The sequence below is a fragment of the Colossoma macropomum genome, unplaced genomic scaffold (genome assembly GCF_904425465.1).
Source record: "Colossoma macropomum unplaced genomic scaffold, Colossoma_macropomum, whole genome shotgun sequence".
Classification (NCBI taxonomy): Eukaryota; Metazoa; Chordata; class Actinopteri; order Characiformes; family Serrasalmidae; genus Colossoma; species Colossoma macropomum.
Genome location: NW_023494785.1, coordinates 1,915,850 through 1,939,616, shown reverse-complemented (window position 1 = coordinate 1,939,616; position 23,767 = coordinate 1,915,850). Strand labels below are relative to the sequence as shown.

The following is a 23,767-nucleotide window of genomic DNA, read 5'->3' as shown; positions in this document are numbered from 1 at the left end:
GTTTTGATTCCACCAAGGCAGGAGCAGAATCGATTAATCGATTAAGGTGTTTTTACACTGAGCATCGAGTACCTGTGTCTATAAAGTAGGTGGGCTTCTAGCTTGTGTGGTCACAATTTCTTTATCTAGCATTAACAATCAACACAAACAACAGCAGAAACAATGGAGCCTCAAGCTCTGATTTACCTTTAACTGCATTTGGTTTTATGTGAGAGTCACAGAGATTATAGCTGGGTAGTTTTTTTAATGGGGTCCTCTGACACTGCATGACGATTTGGCGATTAATGGTTAGCACCACTACTAGCTCCACCCTAAATCCCAGCTCAGTTTGCTTGGTACCCCAACAAGTCTGTCTTCGAACAACTGATCATGTGTTGGAATGAAAACCTGCATCCACACTGCAGTTCACATTTAACAGATTTTCATACAAAAAACAAACACAATTTCAAGGTACTTGGCTGTTTGTACTACCAATGTCCTAGAAGGTGCACACTGCTGCCCTCTGCAGGCTATAAAAAAATAACACATTCCAGCCTGTTGGCTGTTCGTATGTCTGTCAGGCAGCAACCAAGTCCTACATTCAGACACAAAACAGACACTGCAGCGCCCTCTTGTGTGCCTGCATGTGAAAGACTTCTAGAAACTCCTCTCAATGGCCAGTTGTTGATATAATAAGAGTAATAAAGGCTGCTTTCCCATCAGTCTTATATCATTTTAGCAATAACGTTCACTTATATCTGTGTGATTCATTTTCTTTACCCTAAACATGCTGAAAGCAGTCCATTCCAGGACTAGAGTACCATGAATCATGATAAGAGCACGGAGGGGGGGGTTAAAACATAGTCACAAAAAACAAGCTACCACTCACAAAATGCTACACATCAAAAAAGATGGTTCTTCAAGGGTTCCTCGGTGAAGGTATTGGTTCTACATTGAACCATTTCATGCTTAAATGGTTATCTGCATGGTAACAATAAAAACAATTGCAGAACCTTTCTTGGTGCTATACAGAGCTACAGAGCCTTTTTCAAAAAGGATTTATAGAGATTCTTTTTTTGTGCAATGACAGTGGTTCTATATAGAACTATGAACACTCAGAGAACCATCTGCTTGCTTAAATGGTTCTTTGCATGGTGAAATGGTTCTTCAGATTGATGGAGAATGTGTTGTATATGGTTCTATATAGCACCAAAAAGGTTCTACTACTGTTATGATGTCAAGCTCGTAAAAGAACCCTTTTTGGTGCTATATAGAACCATTTTCAAAAGTTCTATATAGAACCACATTCAACATACTTGCCATCAATCTGAAGAACCATTTCACCATGCAAAGAACCATTTAAGCATGAATTGGTTCTATATAGAACCATTGCCTTGACTAAAGAACCCCTGAAGAACCATCCTTATTTTTTTAAACTGTGTAGGAAACTTCTTGTCCTGTTTTTCTTGTCTACAGTTTTTTTTAACTCCAGATCTTGTGTTGGTCCAGGTTCTGGGAGGTATGATAGAAGGTGGCCAATCAGTTACATCAACAGTTCACTTAAAGGTTTTTTTTTAATAATGAACAGAGTCGTTCAGAGTGGCTTGGTGTGAAATGCTCTGTTCCAGACTCAGCACTGTTCACAGTGGTGGTGATAGGAACCAGACGTCCACCTCTAAAAGCTCCCTCACAGAAAGTTACTACATGAAATGGTTATGAATTCACTGCCTGATGACTGAGACACTGTTTTATGATAGTTTAGAGAACTTAAAACTCCATTCATGGTGGAGGGATACATGCAGGGTGCTGTGAGGAAAAATAGTCCTCAAAGAAAACTTATTATTTCAGATTTTCCACTATTTTCATCATCAACATTCCATATAAGCTCAGAAGACTCGTGTAGGTTCACTGGTGGTTCTGGATAGTAAATAAAATGTCTATATTTGTGTTGTAGTCATGGCGACCCCTGGTTCCTATCACCACCACTGTAAAGACATCTGAACCATTTCACACCAAACCAATCTGAATCTCTCTGTTTACATCTCACACACTGAATTATGTAGATGTTTTGATAAATCTGTGGAATTTCCCTCCTGATCACAAATTACTGGACCAGAAGGGGAATTCAGTGTCTGAATATCTAGAACTCTGCCCTACAGTCTTCTATATGTCCCAAAGCCTATGTGTCAAACACACTATTTGGCCTGCAAAATTATTTTAATTTCCTATTAATATTAGCCCATTTCTGCCCCGTGATGGACTGGTGACCTGTCCAGGGTGTTTCTTGCCTTCCACCCAATGACTGCTGGGATAGGCTCCAGCTCCCCCCACGACCCAGAAGGATAAGCAGCTTAGAAAATGTGTGTGTATTAGCAAGTTTCACCATGAGCTGCACTACAGTTCCCAGCATGCACTGCAAAGTAATATGTGCTCCCACCACCTCCCCAACAATGATCTATGGGACTGCACCAAAAAAAAACAAAAAAAAAAACAAAGATGCCAGGTGTCCAGTTCAAGCAAATGGACAGTTTTAAAATCCTGTGCACTGGGGACATTTAAAGAGGTTTAACAGTATCCACAGCTAATGTAGTCTATTGTTTTATACAAAACAACTTGTTTTTATTTAAATTTATTTTTGAATCGTTCAAGTATTCAGCGTCTATTTTTTGGCATATTGTGAACAAACAATGGGCAGTTGTAATCGTGGCAAAAGTAAAAATGAAAATAAAATAAAAGTAAAAATGAAATAAAAACACAGCTGGCCCACAGATTTGTTGAGATTTTTTAATTTGGCCCTTTTAGAGGCTGAGTTTGACACCCCTGTCCTAAAGGAACGTTAGAGAACACCACCTGAAGCTACCCTTTAAGACCAGCTGTCCCCATCAGAGACCCTGTAGTCTCAGCCTCAGACACTCGGTTACACGTATGACATCACAGGTATGATGTATATTGTACACGTTCCTGCCGGTTCCCTGCAAGACCTCTCTCAGTTGAGCAAGCAAGAACTGGCCGCTCCCACCCAGGCGGCCTGTCCTGTGCAGTTTTCAGTATTCAGAGCATCTGATTTCTCGAGCCTTCCTATTCTTTCTGCTTGCCAGCCATTTCTATAGTAAATCAAAAGGTTCATAAAGATATTTGTGATATGAAGTTCTCAAGTTTTTGCCTGTAATGGCGTACCCAAACTAAAAGGGGGCGCTGTTCCCACATACCTTGGGCTACAGTCATGATCTTGGTCTCATTTGAAAGGCAACACTTTCCCCACAGTAAGACTAACTGTATGAATTACTGTTACCGAATAACAGTGGCTAGAATGGAGTTTACTGTCTGACACATAGATCTTTAAACTGATCAGTTTTCATCTAGGTTAGCTTATATCTCTACGTTCTCTAGGCTACTTCGCTTTACAGACACCGCTGAGCCACAGCCCAGTCCTTATCAGGCAGATCTGCTAGCGTTTGCTCGTTCGCTGCTCATGCTGCAAATGAAAAGGTCATAAAATGGTTTCCAGCTTTCTAACGGGATAATGAACTGCCGAATTGCTGGACGATTTGATGCATAAAATTGATTTTTAAAACCCAGAAGTGAATGACAGAAGTGTGCCTTTACCAGTACAGTGGCACAGAAAAGTTCAATGGCCAACTGTCCAAACCGAGATTAGGCCTAATCCTATCACCATCTGATTTCCCAAATAAAGGAATCGCAGGGCTGGATCCAACTAAGCTTAAAGTTAGCAGAAAAAAACAAGAGATCCTGCTTCATTAGGGAGCCCTGGCACTTAGCAAAATTATCTTTTATTTAAAAAATTAGTTTCGATTTTTTTGTGAAACCAGGTTCCTATGAGCTACGCGGAATACCAGAGTGAAACAGCACATAGAAATCACACCACTGAACAGAGTTTTTAGAAAAAATAAGATTTATTTAACATGCGTCCAAATGTTCCTCTTCTCGACTGAATACTTGCTGTAGCCAGTAACAGCTTCATCGACAGCTAAAGAGCTTTAAAGACCTTTAAAGACCTTTCTAGCTAACGGCTAACCTAGCCAGACACCGAGACTAAAATAAAATAATATAAAAAAAAATAATGTGAGTTTGTGTGTTCGGGACAAATTAAAAGTGAAGCATCTAATACAGTCAAACAGAAAAGGGTAACCAAACTTTACAGACTAAAACCGGACTGACTTACACACCACACCTCTCTCTCTCTCTCTCTCTCTCTCTCTCTCTCTCACACACACACACACACAGCAAAGCAGAGGTATGGTCTGTAACATAGCATTAGTAATGATTGCATGTTGTTGCTGATTCCTAGGCTCCTCCCCCTTCCCCTGATTGGTCGAAATCTACCACAGTTTGATTGGATACACAGCGAGGTACTGGATCTCTGGAGGCTAGAACTGTTGTGCGAGTATGTATATATAAAAATGTACAGCTTAAAGAAAATCACCCACAGCAACAGTTTCCAAGCGAAAACTCTCAGACACACCACGGCAACTTCAGCCAACATTCGTAACCCTTCCTAACAATCTCATTAACTCTACTTATGCAATGTCTGTATAATGAACATTATGTCACTCAGTCTCGACGGGCCGGACATGATCTTGTGATGAGAACGTCTGGGGACAAGCATGAGGACCATTGGGCTGAAAGCGGGTGAGAACGTAGACTTCTTAGACTGGGAACCAATTGAGGTTGAAATTTCAAAACCAAGTCAACACCAAATGAAGGAACTGGTGGTGGGTTTGTCAACTGTCGTTAGAAGACTGTCGTTAGAAGACTGTCGTTAGCAGACTGTCGTTCGCCCATGGATGTAATGTAAGTTAGCACGGCTGAAAAGACCTGCCAGTTTCTACGATAAGCATGTAGATGGGTATGCAGAACACATTACATGATAAAAATTTGCGACGCTTAAAACAAAGTATAAGCATCTGACAGAAGTTCAGATCTGAGTGATATTTGATAACACCTGCTAATCCAGGTAAGTTTAGTCCCAATTTCTACATCTTATAAATGTTTATGTATCAGTATCAACAGCAACAGTCGTATCGCTGCTGTCGGAACAAAACATCGTATCTCCAAAATGGTAACTTTAAAGGAGAAGGAAAAAACATACTCTACTTTTAATGTGAGTCAATGGAACCAGACTTTTTCCAAGCAATTTTGGGCCATTTGTTTTGGTCCATTCATCACGAAATTTACATGCAATGTAAAGAACAAGAGTAATTTTCAAATTATGTTAAAAACTGAAAAACGTTAAAACATGGATGTACGAGGTTTTGTTCCGACAGCAGCGATATATAAATGCAAAACATGTCATGTACAGGAACAGACCTAAATAAGAGACACCCACCCCACCCAAAATGTTGAATTCATTAAATAAACAGTAAGTGTGAGTTAAAATGTGCGTAAGTGTGTTCTCTGTAGAGGACGTGTTCACTTAGAAATTCAACAAAATATCATTTCAAAAGGGGTGCACAAACTTTTGCATACAACAGTACATACATGAACAAAGTCACATATTAGCATCGGCCCACAATTCCCATATTACGGAGCCCTGCTGGTGACGTCCCATATAAATAAAAATAAGCTGTGGCCTTATTAACGCAAGGGAATGAGATGCGTGGCCACGACTTAGGATCTCGACATCATGCCTTACTAAGTTGTGGCCACGCATTAGGATCTCGTTCCCATGCTTTACTGAGTCATGGCCACACCTTAATTATCTTGTTCCTATGCCTTACTACGTCATGGCCACACATTATGTTTATTTATACAGGATGTCACCAGCGGGGCTCCGTACCATATCGGTGCGTCCCTACTGAAAAATAAACATTAAGGTAAAAGCTACCTTAGCTACCTTGCTTTGCTCGCATTATTGATTGTGTTATAGATGTTTAAAAAGCTCTGGGGGCGGGGTTTAGAGGGGGCGTATCCTTGTACCCTTTCAGATTTCACTGCAATCCAGCACCAAAAATTTAAGCTGTCCCCAGACGTGTGTTCTTCTTACGTGATCCCGTCTGGCTCCGCGAGACTAAACTTGGGTAATAAAGCTCTAGCAGTAAGACACAAACGCCAAACACACATTCACCACCTCCACGCTGAAAATGGACACAACAAAAGAGGTTTCCCAGGATTTTTCCTCTTAAAACATCTGGCAGGTCATCTTTTTTTGTTTAATTTGGTGTTTTTTATAGCATCATCCAACCATTCGGACTCTGACTGCAGAGAATCCACGGACAAATCTGGCAAGATTTCTAGTAAGAGAAAAAGATTTCTGTTCTGCAGTGAGCTCTGAGGGAGAAAGAGAGACATGTATGTGTGCATGTGAGAGAGAGAGGGAGCATCGTTTAATGGTTTACTGGTGGCCAAATAAAGTATGTACTATTTACCTTAATCCAGTTCACACTGAGAAAACACTACATCAGAATAGAAGAGAGAGAGAGAGAGAGAGAGAGAGAGAGAGAGAGAGAGAGAGAGAAAAAGAGAGAGAGAAGCCCCACAACCCTTGTTTTGAAAGCATGGATGCAGGTCTGTGGCACAAACACGACGAGTTCACGGCTAGAGAGACAGAGATTAAGAAAGAGAGAGAGAGAGAGAGAGAGAGAGAGAGAGAGAGAGAGAAAAGGCAGGAGACCTGAGAGACTCCAGCAGTTTAAAGGACTGTTTCATGGTGAGGTTCCTCCTGCTTAAAGTGCACACATACATACAGGAGGCCACTCTGTTCTACTCTCACACTCCTCCCGTCCTGTCCGTCCATCCGTCAGTCTGTCGTCTGTCTGTCTGTCTGTCTGTCTGTCTGTCTGTCTGTGTGTGTGTGTGTGTGTGCTCAGTAGTCCTCCACCCAGCCGTTCTCCTGGATGAAGGCATCGATCACCTCCTTCATGGCCAGATTAGGGATCAGCTGATCCTGGGTCAGAGGACTACGGGTCACCGGGTCAAAATGTCCCACACGCTGCAGGGAGAGAGGGAGAGAGAGAGAGAGAGAGAGAGAGAGAGAGAGAGAGAGAGAGAGAGAGAGAGAGACTGTGAAAAATTCATACCAAAACACGTGAAATTATCACAAACAAATTCAACCAACTAACATCAAATTTAGAAAAATTTACACAACTGAATTTTAAGAATTTCTGCCCCACTCGCTGCTAAATATGTAACGTCATCGCCTGAGAGACCATGGGTGACCCCCTATACCCATACCTATACTGACCCCCACCCCTCCACACCCTCACGACTCCATTTCCCCACCCATACTGACCCCCACTCCTCCATACCCCCACCCTACTGACTCCCAACCCCTCCATACCCCCCACCCGTACTGACCTTCACTCCTCTATGCCCCCACCCTACTGAGCCCAACCCCTTCATATCCCCACCCATACTGACCCCCACGCCTCCATACCCCCACCCTACTGAGCCCAACCCCTTCATATCCCCCACCCGTACTGACCTTCACTCCTCTATGCCCCCACCCTACTGAGCCCAACCCCTTCATATCCCCACCCATACTGACCCCCACGCCTCCATACCCCACCCTTACTGAGCCCCAACCACCATACCCCACTCTCATACTGACCCCAACTCCTCCATACCCACACCCTACTGATCCCCACCCCTTCATATCCTCACCCTACTGACTCCCACTCCTCCATACCCCCACCCCTACTGACCCCCACCCTTCATATCCTCACCCTACTGACTCCCACTCCTCCATACCCCCACCCTTACTGACCCCCACCCCTTCATATCCTCACCCTACTGACTCCCACTCCTCCATACCCCCACCCTTACTGACCCCCACCCTTACTGACCCCCACCCCTTCATATCCTCACCCTACTGACTCCCACCCCTCCATACCAAAACTGAAAAACGACAAAAATTAAGATACAAGGTTTTGTTCCAACTAAAGTGATATATATATATATATATATGAATAAAGTCATGGTTTTAAAAATCCAAGAAATAGAAACCAGGGACCGTAACACAGAATCTTCCCATCTTTAGTCCTAAGTTAACATACAGGTCAAGAAGAGATTTTTCACAATTTTGTATTACAGAAACAAATCTGATCTAAATTTATCTTATCTGACAGCATCTTAACTCCAGTTAGGAAATCCTAAACTACTTGATCGAGGTTGACATCCCGTCCCCTGCTGTTTATTAGAGTGTCGCTGCTCCCCAGTTTCAGTCTCCATTTCCCAAACGCTTTAGCCGAGTGCTGATAAACAGCCACGTTATAACTTCCTTATTATTCACCACCAGCGCTGTAATATTTTAATTTGAAGAGTTTTTATCAACATTAACACACGCAGGTAATGAGAGGGGACGGTGGAGGTTGTGTCTGCAGTGTCTAGGATTTTTGAACCGCAGGGAAAAAAACAAATTCTCGCAAATTAAACCACCGTTTCGCAATTTAAATAAACGTACTGGCATTTTGCCAGTTCCAGGGAACCTGTTTTACTGCCTGTCAGAGCTGCTTAAGAACATTAACATTCCTTTTTCATTAGAGCAGCTAACAGCAGAAGCAGAAGTTAGCACACTGCTGGGGTTTATCCTAAAGTTAGGACAGTATTTAGGAGGTTTAGTCTAGTTAGGATGTTTGTGTGATCCTGTTTTCTTATCTGGAGTTAATGATCAGATTATGAAGTTAGGAGCTGTTATTCTGTAATAGCTACTGTCCTAAATTCAGTCTGTACTGTAGCTGTTACAGTGATTAAACAGATCAGATTTCAGACTTAAGATGTTTCTGTAATACGGCCAGAGGATGCTATACTTTATTATTCTTTATATGCGCCTGTATGTACCTGTAGATGTTCCTCTATGTCTTTGCGGTCGTAGGTGATGCCACTGGGTGTGATGCAAGGCTCCCTCATCAGTTCAAAGCTGATTTTCCCACAAAGATAGTCTGGAATCTCCCTCTTCTACACACACACACACACACACACACACACACACAGCCTGTAACTATAAACTCAAGGGTGTGACAATTTTAGACTTGCACAACATTATTACATGAGCAGATATAAAAGTCCTGTATCACATTATTTCAATAAAACACTCCACACACAGACAGGTTCAGGTGTTTCAGATGTCCTCTCTGCTTCCCCTCATCTCCCTCTCATTTATTCAGCCTGCTCACTCACTCACCTTTCTCTTCTCGTCCACTTGAGCAAAGAGCTCATCCATGTCCATCAGATATTTATCCTTCAGTCAGAGAAAGAAAGAGAAAGTGAGAGAGTAAGATATAGCCAGAGAGGGGAAAAAAGGAAGCGTATGTGGGAGAGAAATTAGAAACTGATCAATCATATCACTGCAGGGAAGGGCAAAATGACAGAAATATAATTACAATAAGACATGTTCGCAATACACATCATGATATATTTCGTTTTCAGAGGTCTGAATTTGAAGCGAACACAAAGCACAATTAGCACTATATTTAAAAAACACTATCAAAAACTGAGTAAAAACCTTTTTATTCAGCATTTCACGTCACCGCCTTGTGTAAAAGCAAATTAAACAGGTCTAATTATACTCTCGTTGTAATGACGTGCAGCTGGGAAGTGTTTAAGTGTTGAGGATATCCACAGTATGCACAGAAAAGCATATTGTGACATATTCTAACGTAATTTATCGCAATAACAATAAATATTGTCCAACTGCCCACCTCTACAACTCAACTACAACAACTCAAGTTCAAACTCATCAAACCCTTGAAAACGAAATATATCAGGATGTGTATTGTGAACATGTCTTGAAGATCACATCTTTGTGCCTTTAATGAACTCACGTGTTTGGATTTGATCTTGCTGATTTCACTGTCGATCTGATTGTCGTCCACCTGCTTCTCTCTGTAGGCCTCCATTTCCCTGCGAACACACATGCAGAGGGAAGAAAAACTCAGAGGCGCTCATACAAAGTGTTCACACGGTCAGCAACATGGCTAAATCAAACATCAGCGACGGACGGCAGAGCTACCTCTCCCTCTCAGCCAGGATGAGTTTGGTGAGATAGGCGTGCAGCTCGTTTTCCTGGCTGATCCGTTTCTCCTCCATGCTGTTCCAGCGCTTTTTCTTAGCGATGCGCAGAGCGCTCGGAATGTCATCGCCAAAATTCAGACGCTGCTCTTTCGCCAGGTTGTACGCTGCAGAAAGAAGAGGGGTCAAAACTGTTGGCTTGTGGAAGGCAGTGGTGTGCAATTACACTACTGTCAACAATTAGGCTGAACCTACTGACATGAACATTATAGAGGCTTTTTAAATGAAACAGTAGAAGCCATATCGCCCCCTACGCTTCCTGTAGTGTATTACAGTCTGTCAGAGTGACTGTGTGGATCATATGAACATTATAGAGGCTTTTTAAATGAAACAGTAGAAGCCATATCGCCCCCTACACTTCCTGTAGTGTATTACAGTCTGTCAGAGTGACTGTGTGGATCATATGAACATTATAGAGGCTTTTTAAATGAAACAGTAGAAGCCATATCGCCCCCTACACTTCCTGTAGTGTATTACAGTCTGTCAGAGTGACTGTGGATCATATGAACATTATAGAGGCTTTTTAAATGAAACAGTAGAAGCCATATCGCCCCCTACACTTCCTGTAGTGTATTACAGTCTGTCAGAGCGACTGTGTGGATCATATGAACATTATAGAGCTTTTTAAATGAAACAGTAGAAGCCATATCACCCCCTACACTTCCTGTAGTGTATTACTGTCTGTCAGAATGACTGTGTGGATCATATGAACATTATAGAGGCTTTTTAAATGAAACAGTAGAAGCCATATCGCCCCCTACACTTCCTGTAGTGTATTACAGTCTGTCAGAGTGACTGTGGATCATATGAACATTATAGAGGCTTTTTAAATGAAACAGTAGAAGCCATATCGCCCCCTACACTTCCTGTAGTGTATTACAGTCTGTCAGAATGACTGTATGTATCATATGAACATTATAGAGGCTTTTTAAATGAAATAGTAGAAGCCATATCGCCCCCTACACTTTTTTGCCAGAATATCTAAATTTTCTTGCTTGAATGGGTGATGTACAGGTACTTTCACCAGCTTCGTGATATTATTAGGACAATATGGTGTCGGGACCAAGGGCTGTCCCCTTCAACCCCAGGCCTCAAACATAATATTATTTAAAAAGAAGTCCTTTAATACTGGCTAAACACTTAAACTGATAACTAAGTCTAAGTTCTCAAAAGATGTCAAAAAGGAAAGAGTCTTCAGACGCTGAGTTTGTGGAAGAGGGGAAAAGGCTTCTTCGTTATTCCAGTATCAGATGGCACAGAGTCTCGAGAGACCCAGCTGCGCAAATACAATGTTCAGACAATGACTTTTATACACTTTATCTGGGTTGATATCACCTCGCCACACCCTTCTTATCTTTTTTTTTGCATTCCATTTGGTCCCACTGGATACAAAACCCCTTCATTAAATATACATAATGTATCTCATGTATACAACACTCCTTCTTAAAAAGCTGGTTTCAGCCAGTTCTTACCAGTTCATCCCCTCCTTCAAGGCCATTCCTCTGTGATATCATGCAAGTTCACAAGTTTACTCAGACACCTGCATGTGGAGTCAGCAAGTCCATTTGCTGTTGGCGAGCACCCAACTATGGCAGACTATGGCCTACTGCATTTCCTCTGTTACGTCTTAGTGAGAAATTAATATTCCCCATTAGTCAATGCTTAACTATTTGATTATTGAATACATGTCTAATCTATTTATTTATCGATTAAGGGTGTATTTATTAAAAATCTTCCATCAATGGTCTCTTTACAGCCTTTTTTACAAAGATAGATTAAAAAAAAAAAAATCAGTGTTAGCATTTATACCTCGTAATGAGACTGAGACAAACAAAAGAGTCCACAACTGTCTAAGCGTTGGCCCTGTCATCAGGAGTTCGATCCCTGGTGATGCTACAGTCATCCATGGCCAGGAGTCCAAGAGAGCACAACAGTGTGATTGGAGAAGTCCTAACTAGTGGGTGAAATTGGAGGAAAATTGGGGGGAAATCCAAAAAAATAAATAAATAAATAAAACTGAGTACAGTCGTACAGAGGGACTTTAGGGGGAAACGTCAACTTTTCAGTCCCTGTTTTGTTAGCCTATGGCCCAGTCCCATTTCTTCTTTTTACCCCTACCCCTTGTTTTCGAGTGTCACCCTAACCCCTTGGAACTGAGTTACAGGGTAGTGGTTGAAATCTTCCCTCTGAAATGGGACCCTCAAATAAAAAGAGCATCACTTCATTAACAGCTACCAGCGCTGCTCTGGAGGTGACCCTGCCAGTCTGCAGTGACAGCAGAGGAGGGTAAAGTTCAGCTCCTCACTGCTGGGCTTTAGTTACATTTAGGGACTCATATGCCTTCAAAGAGGGGGCAATTATTTATTATCACCCACCACTAATTCTTCAGTGATATGAAGCTGAAGTCAGATATTCTCCAGCTTCTTGTTTGAATTTTACCGTTCCACCTTAAATGGAGCAGCGGTTACATCCTGGCGCTTCAGGCATCAGAACTGCTGGACTATTTAAGGTGGAACGGGAAAGTTAGCTAGCTAGCTACTGAGACATTAGCATGCTATTAGCAATTTTTTATGCTTGTTACAAAGAAAATGACCAAAATACACTGAAATGACATTAAACTAAGATAATACAGTGATTATCGTAATTTTTAACGGAGAAAATTCTCACATTTGTGGGTTTCTTTGGTCTCTTGTTCTCCATCTCACCGGTTTTTCTTTTTCTCTCATAACTCTCTGTTTGGAGTCTCTGAAAAACCTCCGTTTGGAGGGTCATGTAGCCCCAACACTTCACCCTAATCCCCTATCTCAACAAGAATTGGGACACCCTACCCCTAGACAAGAACACACAGAACAGAGGGGTAGGGCTGAGTGGTAGGGGCGAAGGGGTGAAATTTATTGTTGTTGATTGCTGATACCCAATACTAGTATATCAGTATTGAAGCATCTCTAATGTAGACTATAATAAAAATTCCAGCTCTTGTGATTTCAATATTAAAATGACTTCTTGTTCATCTCTATGTGGACCAGTGAACCTGTCCTCAGGCTGTCAATGGTTTGTGTGTATGAGTACCTCTTTGCAGGTTGCCGATGGCCTCCTCATAGTTCTCCAGCTCCAGGTGGCACTGCCCCAGGAAGAAGTGCGCCTTGACTGATTGGCTATCGAGCTCTAGTGCGTGTTTGCAGTCAGCCAGTGCCTTATCATACTGCTGTAGCTTCACATAGCACAATGCCCGATTAGTGTAGTAGACTGCTACTGAGGGATTCCGGTTCTAATAGGAAAAACACGGAGAAAGAGGCAACATTAAGGAAACTCACTTACTGATATTTCTGCCCTGAACACAAGCATGCTGCAAAAAACCTGCTTCATACAATGATCCCCTTATCTCGAATGTAGTCGATCAGGCAAGACATGTTTTGTGTCTGAAGTCTGTTTCTTTAGTTTCGCGCTGGAGCTAAAAAGCTGACGTAGCCAACAAGTAATAACAGCCGGTTTCTGACACTGTATGACACACTTATCTACAAACATGGACTAAAGCACATCGTATAGCAAAAAAACAGGAGCAGCCACTCTAAAGCCTGAATTTTGTCCATACTTTAGTCCATATTTATAGATAACATTATACTAAACAGTGTAAGAAACCACACAATAAAGTCTAATAATAATAATAATAATAATAAGCTTTATTTGTATAGCACGTTTCATACATAAATGCAGCTGGAAGAGCTTCACAGAGGGTAAAAGACAAAAGGGATATATGCGCACAGTTAAATAAGACAACATGAATACAAAGTCAGAAATAATATTTATAAAGACAATATAAAAAAGCAAGTATAGTAGTAATGTAAAATAAACAACATATAATAACAATAATAATAATAACAATAATAATAATAACAATAATAATAGTCATAATAATAATAATAATGATATAAATTTTAAATAAATAAAAATCAGAATAGTAACAAAAAAATAATAATCGCTAATTTAAAAATAAATGCAGTGATATTAGTACTGTAAGTAAGTAAAAACAACTGAATAATGAAAAGCAAGTTAAAAAAAATATATATATGTTTTCAGCTGCCACTTGAAATTACGCGCTAGTGCTGCCTGTCTAATCTTTCTTAGGAAATCATTACATTTTTTGGGTGCATAAAAACAAAAAAGCTGCCTCAGCTCTTCTTTTCATACTAACTGTTGGTATTTTAAGGAAGCCACCATTACTTGACCTTAAAGAGCGTTTTGCAGCAGACAGAGACGGACGCTGTGTGTGATGGTGCTAATTCATGCTTTAAAAACAAGTCGTGGTCCTTTAAAATCTATCCTAAAATAGTCTATTAGAGATTACTTCATACAGTTTGAAGCAAATATGATATGTAGGCATGAAGTTAAGACCAGAACACCGAATTGGTGAGGTATAAACTTTTTTATTACTTGTTAACTTAATCAGCCTCATAGCTCCAACGCTAAAACTGAAGAAGCAAACTATAGGCACCAAACGAGTCTTGGTGGACTGACTACATTTAGGGTTAAAGGGGGAAATTATGCCAAGTTTGTCTTTTTTCGCCAAGCTGTCGCACTATCCATTTAACCGTTAATGCAGGGGATGGCAACCCAAATGTTAAGAACAAACAAAACTAACAACAAAAATCTAACCACCTTGGGAGCCACAACATCCTTCATTTTACCTCTCGGCTGTTAATGTGTCTCAGTCTGTGCTGATGTACTAGTATAGACTAAAAACACAGACTTACTTTGCTCTGCTTTAAGTTTAGCTCAGCTATAACCGCTTTTCTCGCATCTCCAGCAGGAAACTTTTCCACAAAAGAAGAATAATTTCTTGTAAAATGTCTCTCAAAGTTTGACTTTTTACATTCACCAGCTTCTTGTTTGTTTCTTAAATGGTGCCTGAGTACCTTAAATGGTGCACCAGAATATAACTGCTGCACCATTTAAGGTGGAACGGGACAATTCAAACAAGAAACCGACTTCAGCTTCGCAACTTTTAAGTGTTTGCCAGTTTCTCGTTGCAGATTAAACGTATCAGGAAACCAGCTGGAGTGATTATAAATGTAAATCAGTCCATTAATCTCCAAATTATCAATGTTCATCTTAAATCTCTCTCTTTGCCGTTTCGTTAGCTACTAGCTAGGCGAGACTGTTGTCTGTGTTGCTATGGTGACCAGCAGTCTGCGCTGATCTTCAGGGTTAAAGGGTGAATCAGCAGTTCTACATTAACTCCAGAGTTTAAGACCATTTATTGTTAAACTGTGTTGAACGATCAGCAGAGCTTTATTTTACTGTAAAGGAGGATTATTTTATTTTTACCTACAAATCTAATTCAGCTGTGGAGCCACAACAGGGCAGTAAAAGAGCTGCATGTGGCCGACCCCTGGGTTAATGGGAGCTCTACGACCCACAGCGTTAAACATGTGCATTAAACAGAAGCGATCACAGTGAAGTGGATTACACTTTTGGCTGCAGTGAAGAATCAACCCACTTATGCACACATATTTCAGCCAGACCACAGCACACAGCTGAACTTTAATAACTGTGATTAGCTCAATAACAGCAGCCAAAATGTGTGAGGAAAAGAGCAGCGCAGTCAAAAGAACAAACCCAGACTGTATACGTGGCCACAATACAGCGTACAGCTTGCACACACATACTCAGACACACAAAGGCTTGCATACATCTTCTTTGTGCTTCTAAGAGAACAGAAAGACAGGCTGACTAAACTGAACTGCAAGCTGAACTACAATCGACCCACCCAAAAAAAAACTGATCAATAATCTGTCCAAAGCACTGTATGGGGTATTCAAACAGTAAAAATATGTGGTATTTAAACAATAACGTCTCCAGGTACAGTGATAATTACAGTGGACACTGTATTATGATTATGGCCCCAACTAACAAGGCGACTGATACGTTATCAGTGACAGGAAAACTAGTGTTCTATCCTAAGTGTGACCTAAACACTAATACTACAAAGTTCTGTGTATTAATCTATGGCCCAGTCCCATTTCTTCTTTTTACCCCTACCCCTCGTTTTCGAGTGTCCCCCTAACCCCTTGGAACTGAGTTAGAGGGTAGTGGTTGAAATCTTCCTCTGAAATGGGACCCTCAAATAAAAAGAGCATCACTTCATTAACAGCTACCAGCGCTGCTCTGTAGGCGACCCTGCCAGTCTGCAGTGACAGCAGAGGAGGGTAAAGTTCAGCTCCTCACTGCTGGGCTTTAGTTACATTTAGGGCATCATATGATCTTCAAAGAGGGGGGCGATTATTTATTATCACCCACCCCTAATTCTTCAGTGATATGAAGCTGAAGTCAGATATTCTCCAGCTTCTTGTTCAAATTTTCCCGTTCCACCTTAAAACATATTTTTGGCCAAACAAATTAACTAACTGCACTAAACTGTAACTTTCCTGAATTAATTCACTCTTTATGTCCAGTTTTCTCACGAGTGTGGCCTTCGTGGACCCCAGTCCTGGGTGGGTGACTCCAGCGCACCAGATTAAAAAAATGATTGAAGGTATAAGTAGTAAAGAATAAAGTAAGGAGAAAAACTAAAGTGGGGGAAATGCAGACAAAATCTGTTAAAAACGGGAGATGAGCTGTAAGAACCCGAGAGACCTGAGCTCGACACATATCTGAAAAACATTTCAAGCTCTAAGACTTATTAGCTTTCATCAACCCTTAAAAAGGCAGGAACCACCAGCAGATTCAAACTATTACTCTCGCTTATTACTTGATAACTAATAGTCTGGTTAATTTGCATTAATAAGTAATAACCTGGTCAATTTGCATTGTTTTCCGATGTAGTTACTGAATTATAAGCCATAATATATAATAAGCCTGTGATTTTAAGAGGTTAACTGGTTCACTCATCACTGCTCTGTCCAGAACACTGTGTGCGTTATTTGAACAATGTCTTTGTAGGTACATTAGTAATCACTGAGTGGCAATTAACACATAATTAGCACTGGAAATATTTAAAAATTGACACTTTAATGCAGGTGCACCCAACGCTGGAGATCTACACTCTTAAAATGAAGGTTATTCAAGGGTTCTTTAGCAAAGAAAATGGTTCTATGTAGAATAATAAACATTTAAACAACCGTTCCATGCCTAAATAACACCTCTGCATGGTAAATTCGTTCAGATTGATGGAGAATGTGCTGTATATGGTTCAGTATAGTACCAAAAAGGGTTCTGCTATTGTTACAAGCCAGACATTGTAACAATAACAGAACACTTTTTGGTGCTATATAGAAGCATTTCACAAAGGTAATATCTAGAACCATACACAACACCTTCTCCATTAATCTGAAGAACCATTTTGTTAAGGGTTCTGCTTTTGTTATAATGTCAAGCTTGTAAAAATAGCAGAACCCCTTTTGGTGCTGTATAGAACCACACACAACACATTCTCCGTTAATCTGAAGAACCATTCTGCTAAGGGTTCTGCTATTTTTGGTGCTATACAGAAGCATTTTCAAAAAGGTTCTATGTAGAACCATACACAACACATTCTCCATTAATCTGAAGAACAATTTCAACAGGCAAAGAACCACTTAAGCATGCAAATGGTTCTTTGAGTGCTCATGGTTCTACACAGAACTCTGTCTTTGCTAAAGAACCCTTGAATAACCATGTTTTTGCAGAGTTTAGCTCCAACCCTAATCTTACACACCTGATCCAGGTAATGAAGATGATCCAGGGTGGGAGATCTCCAGGACCAGGATTGGACACGCCCCCCCATTAGGTATACACCATGTACTAGTCTAGCTCACTGATAGCTGGTCAGCACAAAACTTTGTGTGAGGTATTTTAACAGTAACATTTCCAGGTACAGTGATGGTTAGACTGGGTAGACTGGGACCTGCTGTGATGGCCCAGCACAGGGGTGACCAATCCCACCCCCTTCTACCTGCGCACTTACTATGGCTTTGCTGTAGCAGGCAGCGGCCTCCTGGTACTTGCGGCAGAGGAACAGGCGGTTGCCCTGCTCCTTGAGCTCCTGCGCCGAGGAGGAGCCCTTCTCCGGGCTGCCGGCCTGCATCTTCTCCACGGGCTCTGCGGTGGCCGCTCCCCCCTGCTTCCCAATCCTGTTCCCCGTCTCTTCGGCTGGGGCACCGGCCGCTCCCGGGGTACGGCGTCACTTGGAGAGATGCCTCTGTCCTCGAGCTGTAACCGAGAAAGGAGGAGAGCATGTGGTGAGAACACACAAGAACCAGAGTCATCAATATCCTCCAATGACAGGAACCTAAGCAGCTCTCTCTGGATGAACACAGGAATCAGACCAGTGTTCTGCACCACAAGAACCCACACAGCTCGCTCTGAATAAGCATACGATCCAAATCTACGTCCTACAGAAAAGGAACCTAAGCAGCTCTCTCTGGATGAAAACAGGAACCAAACCCATGTTCTCCAGTACGCAGCTCTCTCTAGATTAAAAAAAGAACCAAACCATGTTCTTCAGTAAAAGGAACCTACACAGCTCTTTTTGGATGTACACAAGAACCAAACTTGTGTTCTGCATCAAAAGAACAGAAGTAGCTCTCTCTGGATGAACAAGAATCAAACCCATGTTCTCCAGTAAAAGGAACCTAAACAACTCTCACTGGATGAACAAGAACCAAATCAATATTTTCCAGTAAAAGGAACCTAAACAACTCTCACTGGATGAACAAGAACCAAATCAATATTTTCCAGTAAAAGGAACCTAAGCAGCTCTCTATGAAGGAACAAGAAACAAACCCATGTTCTCCAGTAAAGGGAACCTAAGCAGCTCTCTCTGGAAGATCACAGGAACCAAGCCCATGTTATCTAGTAAGCAGCTCCCTCTGGATGAAAAAGAACCAAACCCACGTTCTTCAGAAAAAGGAACCAAAGCAGCTCTCTCTGGATAAACATATGACCCAAATGCATCTCCTACATCAAAATAAATAACCTAAGCAGCTTTCTATGAAGGAACAAGAACCAAACCCATGTTCTCCAGTAAAAGGAACCTAAGCAGCTCTCTCTGGATGAACACAGCAACCAAACTCATGTTCCACATCAAAAGAACTTAAGTAGCTCTCTCTGGGTGAACAGGGACGAAACCCATGTTCTCCAGTAAGCAGCTCTCTCTGGGGGCCCCGAGGCTGAGGGGCCGGGGCCCCAGAGTAAAGAAATAGACTAAACAAGATCCCCTCTTAACCTCCCTGTCTGAAATCAGTGTTTCTGAAATGTGGCTCCTGAGAAACATGGACTGTCTTACTCTGATCAAAATACTGTCTCACAGATGGCTTAAATACCCCTGTCTGACTCATCTCACCCAGACTGAGCCAAACAATATTTCCAAAATAAAAGCATCAGCCCTGAGACATAACTAGAAATGTTGATCTTAACTTTTTTTCCTTCGGGATTCCAATACAGGGCCTTCATTTTAGACTCAAAACAGATTTATTACAGAAAACTAGGACCTTTTTCTAATAGTAAGACATTAAATCTGTCGTTCTATGGATGTAGCATCAATGTATACCTCACATTTCGCCTCATGGGTGAATAAATCTGTTCGTTATTCCGCTTTCTGATGATTTCGTTGTGTCAACAGCTCAGGCCGTGCCGCGACTCCTGAAAGAGGAGCTCCACCATTTTTTTTTTTATTCTACATAATCAGTAGGTTAAGATGTAAACAGAGTCGTTCAGAGTGGTTTGGTGTGAAACGCTCCGTTCTAGAGAAACTTACAGAGTCAGAATTTTCCACAGTGGTGGTGATAGGAACCAGACGTCCACCTCTAAAAGCTCCCTCACAGAAAGTTCCTACATGAAATGGTTAAGAATTCACTGCCTGATGACTATAATTAAGTTTTGCTTAAAATTTTTGTTTTAAATTATTTATTTTAATCCATTCATGGTGGAGGGATACATGCAGGGCGCTGTGAGGCAAAATAGTCCTCAAAGAAAACTTATTATTTCAGATTTTCCACTATTTTCCATCATCAACATTCCATATAAACTCAGAAGACTCGTGTAGGTTCACTGGTGGTTCTGGATAGTAAATAAAATGTCTATATTTGTGTTGTAGTCATGGCGACCCCTGGTTCCTATCACCACCACTGTAAAGGAAATCTGAACCATTTCACACCAAACCACTCTGAATGACTTCATGCGCATCACTGATGCCTGTCTCCCCACCATCTGTCTGTCTACACAGAGCGACTACCATCATCAGGGACTCCTTCCCACCCCAACCACGCACTGTATAACCTCCATCTGTCCAGGAGGGAGAAACAGGAGCATCCGGGTCAGCCAGTCAGGTCCACCTTCTTCCCAGCAAGCATCACACTGCACCAGTAGAAGACTACAGTATATACTGCACACACTGGAAAAGGCCTGTGCTTATTTATTACACACTGTACACTTCTGTTATGACTTAGCGTCTTAACACTTAACAGCTGTATACTTAACTGAATACGTCACTATTCTGTACTCTATACACCGATCAGGCATAACATTATGACCTCCTCCTTGTTTCTACGCTCATTGTCCATTTTATCAGCTCCACTTACTATATAGGTGCACCTTTGTAGTTCTACAGTTACAGACTGTAGTCCATCTGTTTCTCTGATACTTCGTTAGCCCCCTTTTACCCTGTTCTTCAGTGGTCAGGACCCCCATGGACCCTCACAGAGCAGGTACTGTTTGGGTGGTGGGATCATTCTCAGCACTGCAGTAACACTGACGTGGTGGTGGTGTGTTAGTGTGTGTTGCGCTGGTCTGAGTGGATCAGACACAGCAGTGCTGCTGGAGTTTTTAAACACCTCAGTGTCACTGCTGGACTGAGAATAGTCCACCACCAAAAATTCCAGCACAGCGTCCTGTGGGCAGCGTCCTGTGACCACTGATGAAGGTCTAGAGGGATGACCAACACAAACTGTGCAGCAGCAGATGAGCCATCGTCTCTGACTTTACATCTACAAGGTAGACCGACAAGGTAGGAGTGTCTAATAGAGTGGACAGTGAGTGGACACAGTGTTTAAAAACTCCAGCAGCACTGCTGTGTCTGATCCACTCGAACCAGCACAACACACACTAAAACACCACCACCACGTCAGTGTTACTGCAGTGCTGAGAATGATCCACCACCCAAATAGTACCTGCTCTGTGAGGGTCCATGGGGGTCCTGACCACTGAAGAACAGGGTAAAAGGGGGCTAACAAAGTATCAGAGAAACAGATGGACTACAGTCTGTAACTGTAGAACTACAAAGTGCACCTATATAGTAAGTGGAGCTGATAAAATGGACAATGAGCGTAGAAACAAGGAGGTGGTCATAATGTTGTGCCTGATCGGTGTGTGTATATATATAAGAGTAAACAGTACCAATACTAAATGTTTATAATATAGACCGGTCTTTAACTATTCACTTAGATTTATATTGGCACTTCATAATTATGACTTACTTCCTCATAATTACGAGACAGTAAGTCATTAATAGGAGAAATTAATAACATATAAACCAGTTTAGATATGGATATATACAGATAATCAGACACTCAGGCACCAGAACGTAATTGCTGCACCATTTAAGGTGGAACGGGAAAATTCGGCAGGGCCACATCGTTAGGTTAGCTAGACGAAACCTTTAAAAATGACTCATGACAGATGAATAGTTGACTAACTCAGCGCGGACGATGGCCTGGTTGACTGTCCAGAACACAAACACATTTCTCTAGGGGGGAAAGGCCTGCCGTGAGCTGGCGGTTAGTGTCGAAGCCTACCGGTGGTAAACACAGCGCTCTGCCCGGCGCCCGAGCTCCTTCCCCGGTCACAGCGCCGAGGAGACTCCGCCGTTAGCCTAGCTTCGTTTAGCTTAGCTTAGCAGCTATATCTATTATGGTGTAGGGAGATTCGCCCCCTCCGCCGCTTATACGCTTCTCAGACTCATCGCTGGATCCTCTTATGGAGACGTAAATCCGGGAAATGTTGTCGTTTCCATCGGCGGCTACAGAGAGCCGGTCATCCTCACGGCGCTGTGCGGAAAAAGCTACAGCTAAAGGCTCTCGGCTTGTTTGTGACCGTGACGTAGAGTGTCCATGTACGGAGCTTTCGGAGTGACGTCGCTCGAACGGACTCGGTTCAGTTTCAACGGAGCATGGAACGAGTCGATTCAATTGAATTAGAAGTCTACCGAGTACTATACTATATTCCTGCAGAACAGGAGGCAGCAGTTCCAGGACCGCAATTCCAGGACCATATGTTTTCCTTCCGGTCTACCTGACTACTTACAGTTTTAGAGGCTTTTTCCACCCGAATACTACTTTCTCAGAATTAAACTTGTTTACTAAGAGTTGCATTTTGTGTAATTGTGTAAAAATAAAGATACAATCAATTGCACATATTGCTTTTACAGTCACTAAATCTCAACCAGATATTTGAGACACAAGAAAGGTTTTGGTGCCATAATATTTATTTAATATATCAACAATAACAACCAACAAGATTCAACAAGTAAGATATAATCCCCCTCACCGAGTAGGGTCTGACTGCAGAACAGGAGGCAGCAGTTCCAGGACCGCAATTCCAGGACCACCACGTTTTCGTGACACTGCTCCCTAGCGAAGTGGATATAAGGACCGCATTTAACACGTGGAAAAGAGAAACCATCCCAGTTTTAAATGTCCCTGTTTAACCCATTTGCTTTTTTTTGTGTGTGTGATTGAGGGGGATTATATAGATAAAAGATAAAATAGTAGTATTTGGGTGGAATAAGCCTCTAAAACTGTAAGTTAGATAAAATAGTAGTATTTGGGTGGAATAAGCCTCTAAAACTGTAAGTTAGATAAAATAGTAGTATTTGGGTGGAATAAGCCTCTAAAACTGTAAGTTAGATAAAGTTGTAGTATTCGGGTGGAAAAAGCCTTTAAAACTGTAAGTAGTCAGGTAGACAGGAAGGAAAAGCATATGGTCCTGGAATTGCGGTCCTGAAACTGCTGCCTCCTGTTCCGCAGGAATATAGTATAGGGGCTATTATAGGGGTAGTCTACCGCCCAGTTCAAATGAATCGAACGTCTGATTCAAAAATTCGATTCAAGTGAATCGACTTAGTTCACGCTCCGCTCACAAGTAGACAAGCTTCACAGAAACATGGCAAACCTCTCATTCGAGGACATGGACTGTTTATTATGGAAGCCACTGGAGCCATTTAGTGAGCCATAAAAATGAGAAAGTTTTCCATAGTTATGGCTTATCATCTCATCATAACGAGTTAGTATCTCATAATAATTAGATTTAGTCTCATAAGTATGACTCAGTGTCTAATAATTCTGACTTACTTTCTTGTCATAATTAGATTCAGTCTCATAAATATGACTTACATTCTCATAATAATTAGATTAAGCATCATTATTATGACTCGGTATCACAATTATGATTTACTTTCTCATAATAATTATGGCTCAGTATCTCATAATAATGACTTTCTTGTCATAATTAGATTAAGTCTCATAATTATGACTTATATTCTCATAATAATTAGATTAAGCATCATTATTATGACTCCGTATCACATAATTATGACTTACTTTGTCATAATAATTAGATTCAGTCTCATTATTATGATTCAGTATCTCATAATGATGACTTACATTCTGGTAATAATTAGATTCAGTCTCATTATTATGACTCAGTATCTCATAATAATGACTTTCTGGTAATAATTAGATTCAGTCTCATAATTATGACTCAATGTCTAATAATTACGACTTAAAATCTC

At 41.4% G+C, this 23,767-nt stretch overlaps 1 protein-coding gene across 1 annotated transcript; it reads right to left on the bottom strand.

The window, feature by feature from the left end:
• Positions 1-3,874: 3,874 nt before the first annotated feature.
• stub1 (STIP1 homology and U-Box containing protein 1) lies at positions 3,875-22,089 on the bottom strand. Its single transcript, XM_036581204.1, has 8 exons — positions 21,774-22,089; positions 17,948-18,192; positions 13,075-13,273; positions 9,947-10,112; positions 9,759-9,837; positions 9,119-9,175; positions 8,776-8,892; positions 3,875-6,928 (listed from the first exon to the last, which is right to left on the bottom strand). Exons 2-8 carry the CDS (start codon positions 18,065-18,067, stop codon positions 6,803-6,805), a joined length of 864 nt encoding a protein of 287 aa, XP_036437097.1. The 5' UTR covers positions 18,068-18,192; positions 21,774-22,089; the 3' UTR covers positions 3,875-6,802.
• Between the last annotated feature and the right edge of the window lie 1,678 nt (positions 22,090-23,767).

What these genes read in the sequence shown, in the direction of transcription:
- stub1 (XM_036581204.1), bottom strand. Translation starts at nt 18,067, where the DNA reads ATGCAGGCCGGCAGCCCGGAGAAGGGCTCCTCCTCGGCGCAGGAGCTC. An exon ending in GCAAGATCAAATCCAAACAC is followed by an intron (nt 9,176 to 9,758) that starts GTGAGTTCATTA and finishes CTCTGACTGAAG; the next exon opens with GATAAATATCTGATGGACAT. An exon ending in ACATAGAGGAACATCTACAG is followed by an intron (nt 6,929 to 8,775) that starts GTACATACAGGC and finishes CTCTCCCTGCAG; the next exon opens with CGTGTGGGACATTTTGACCC.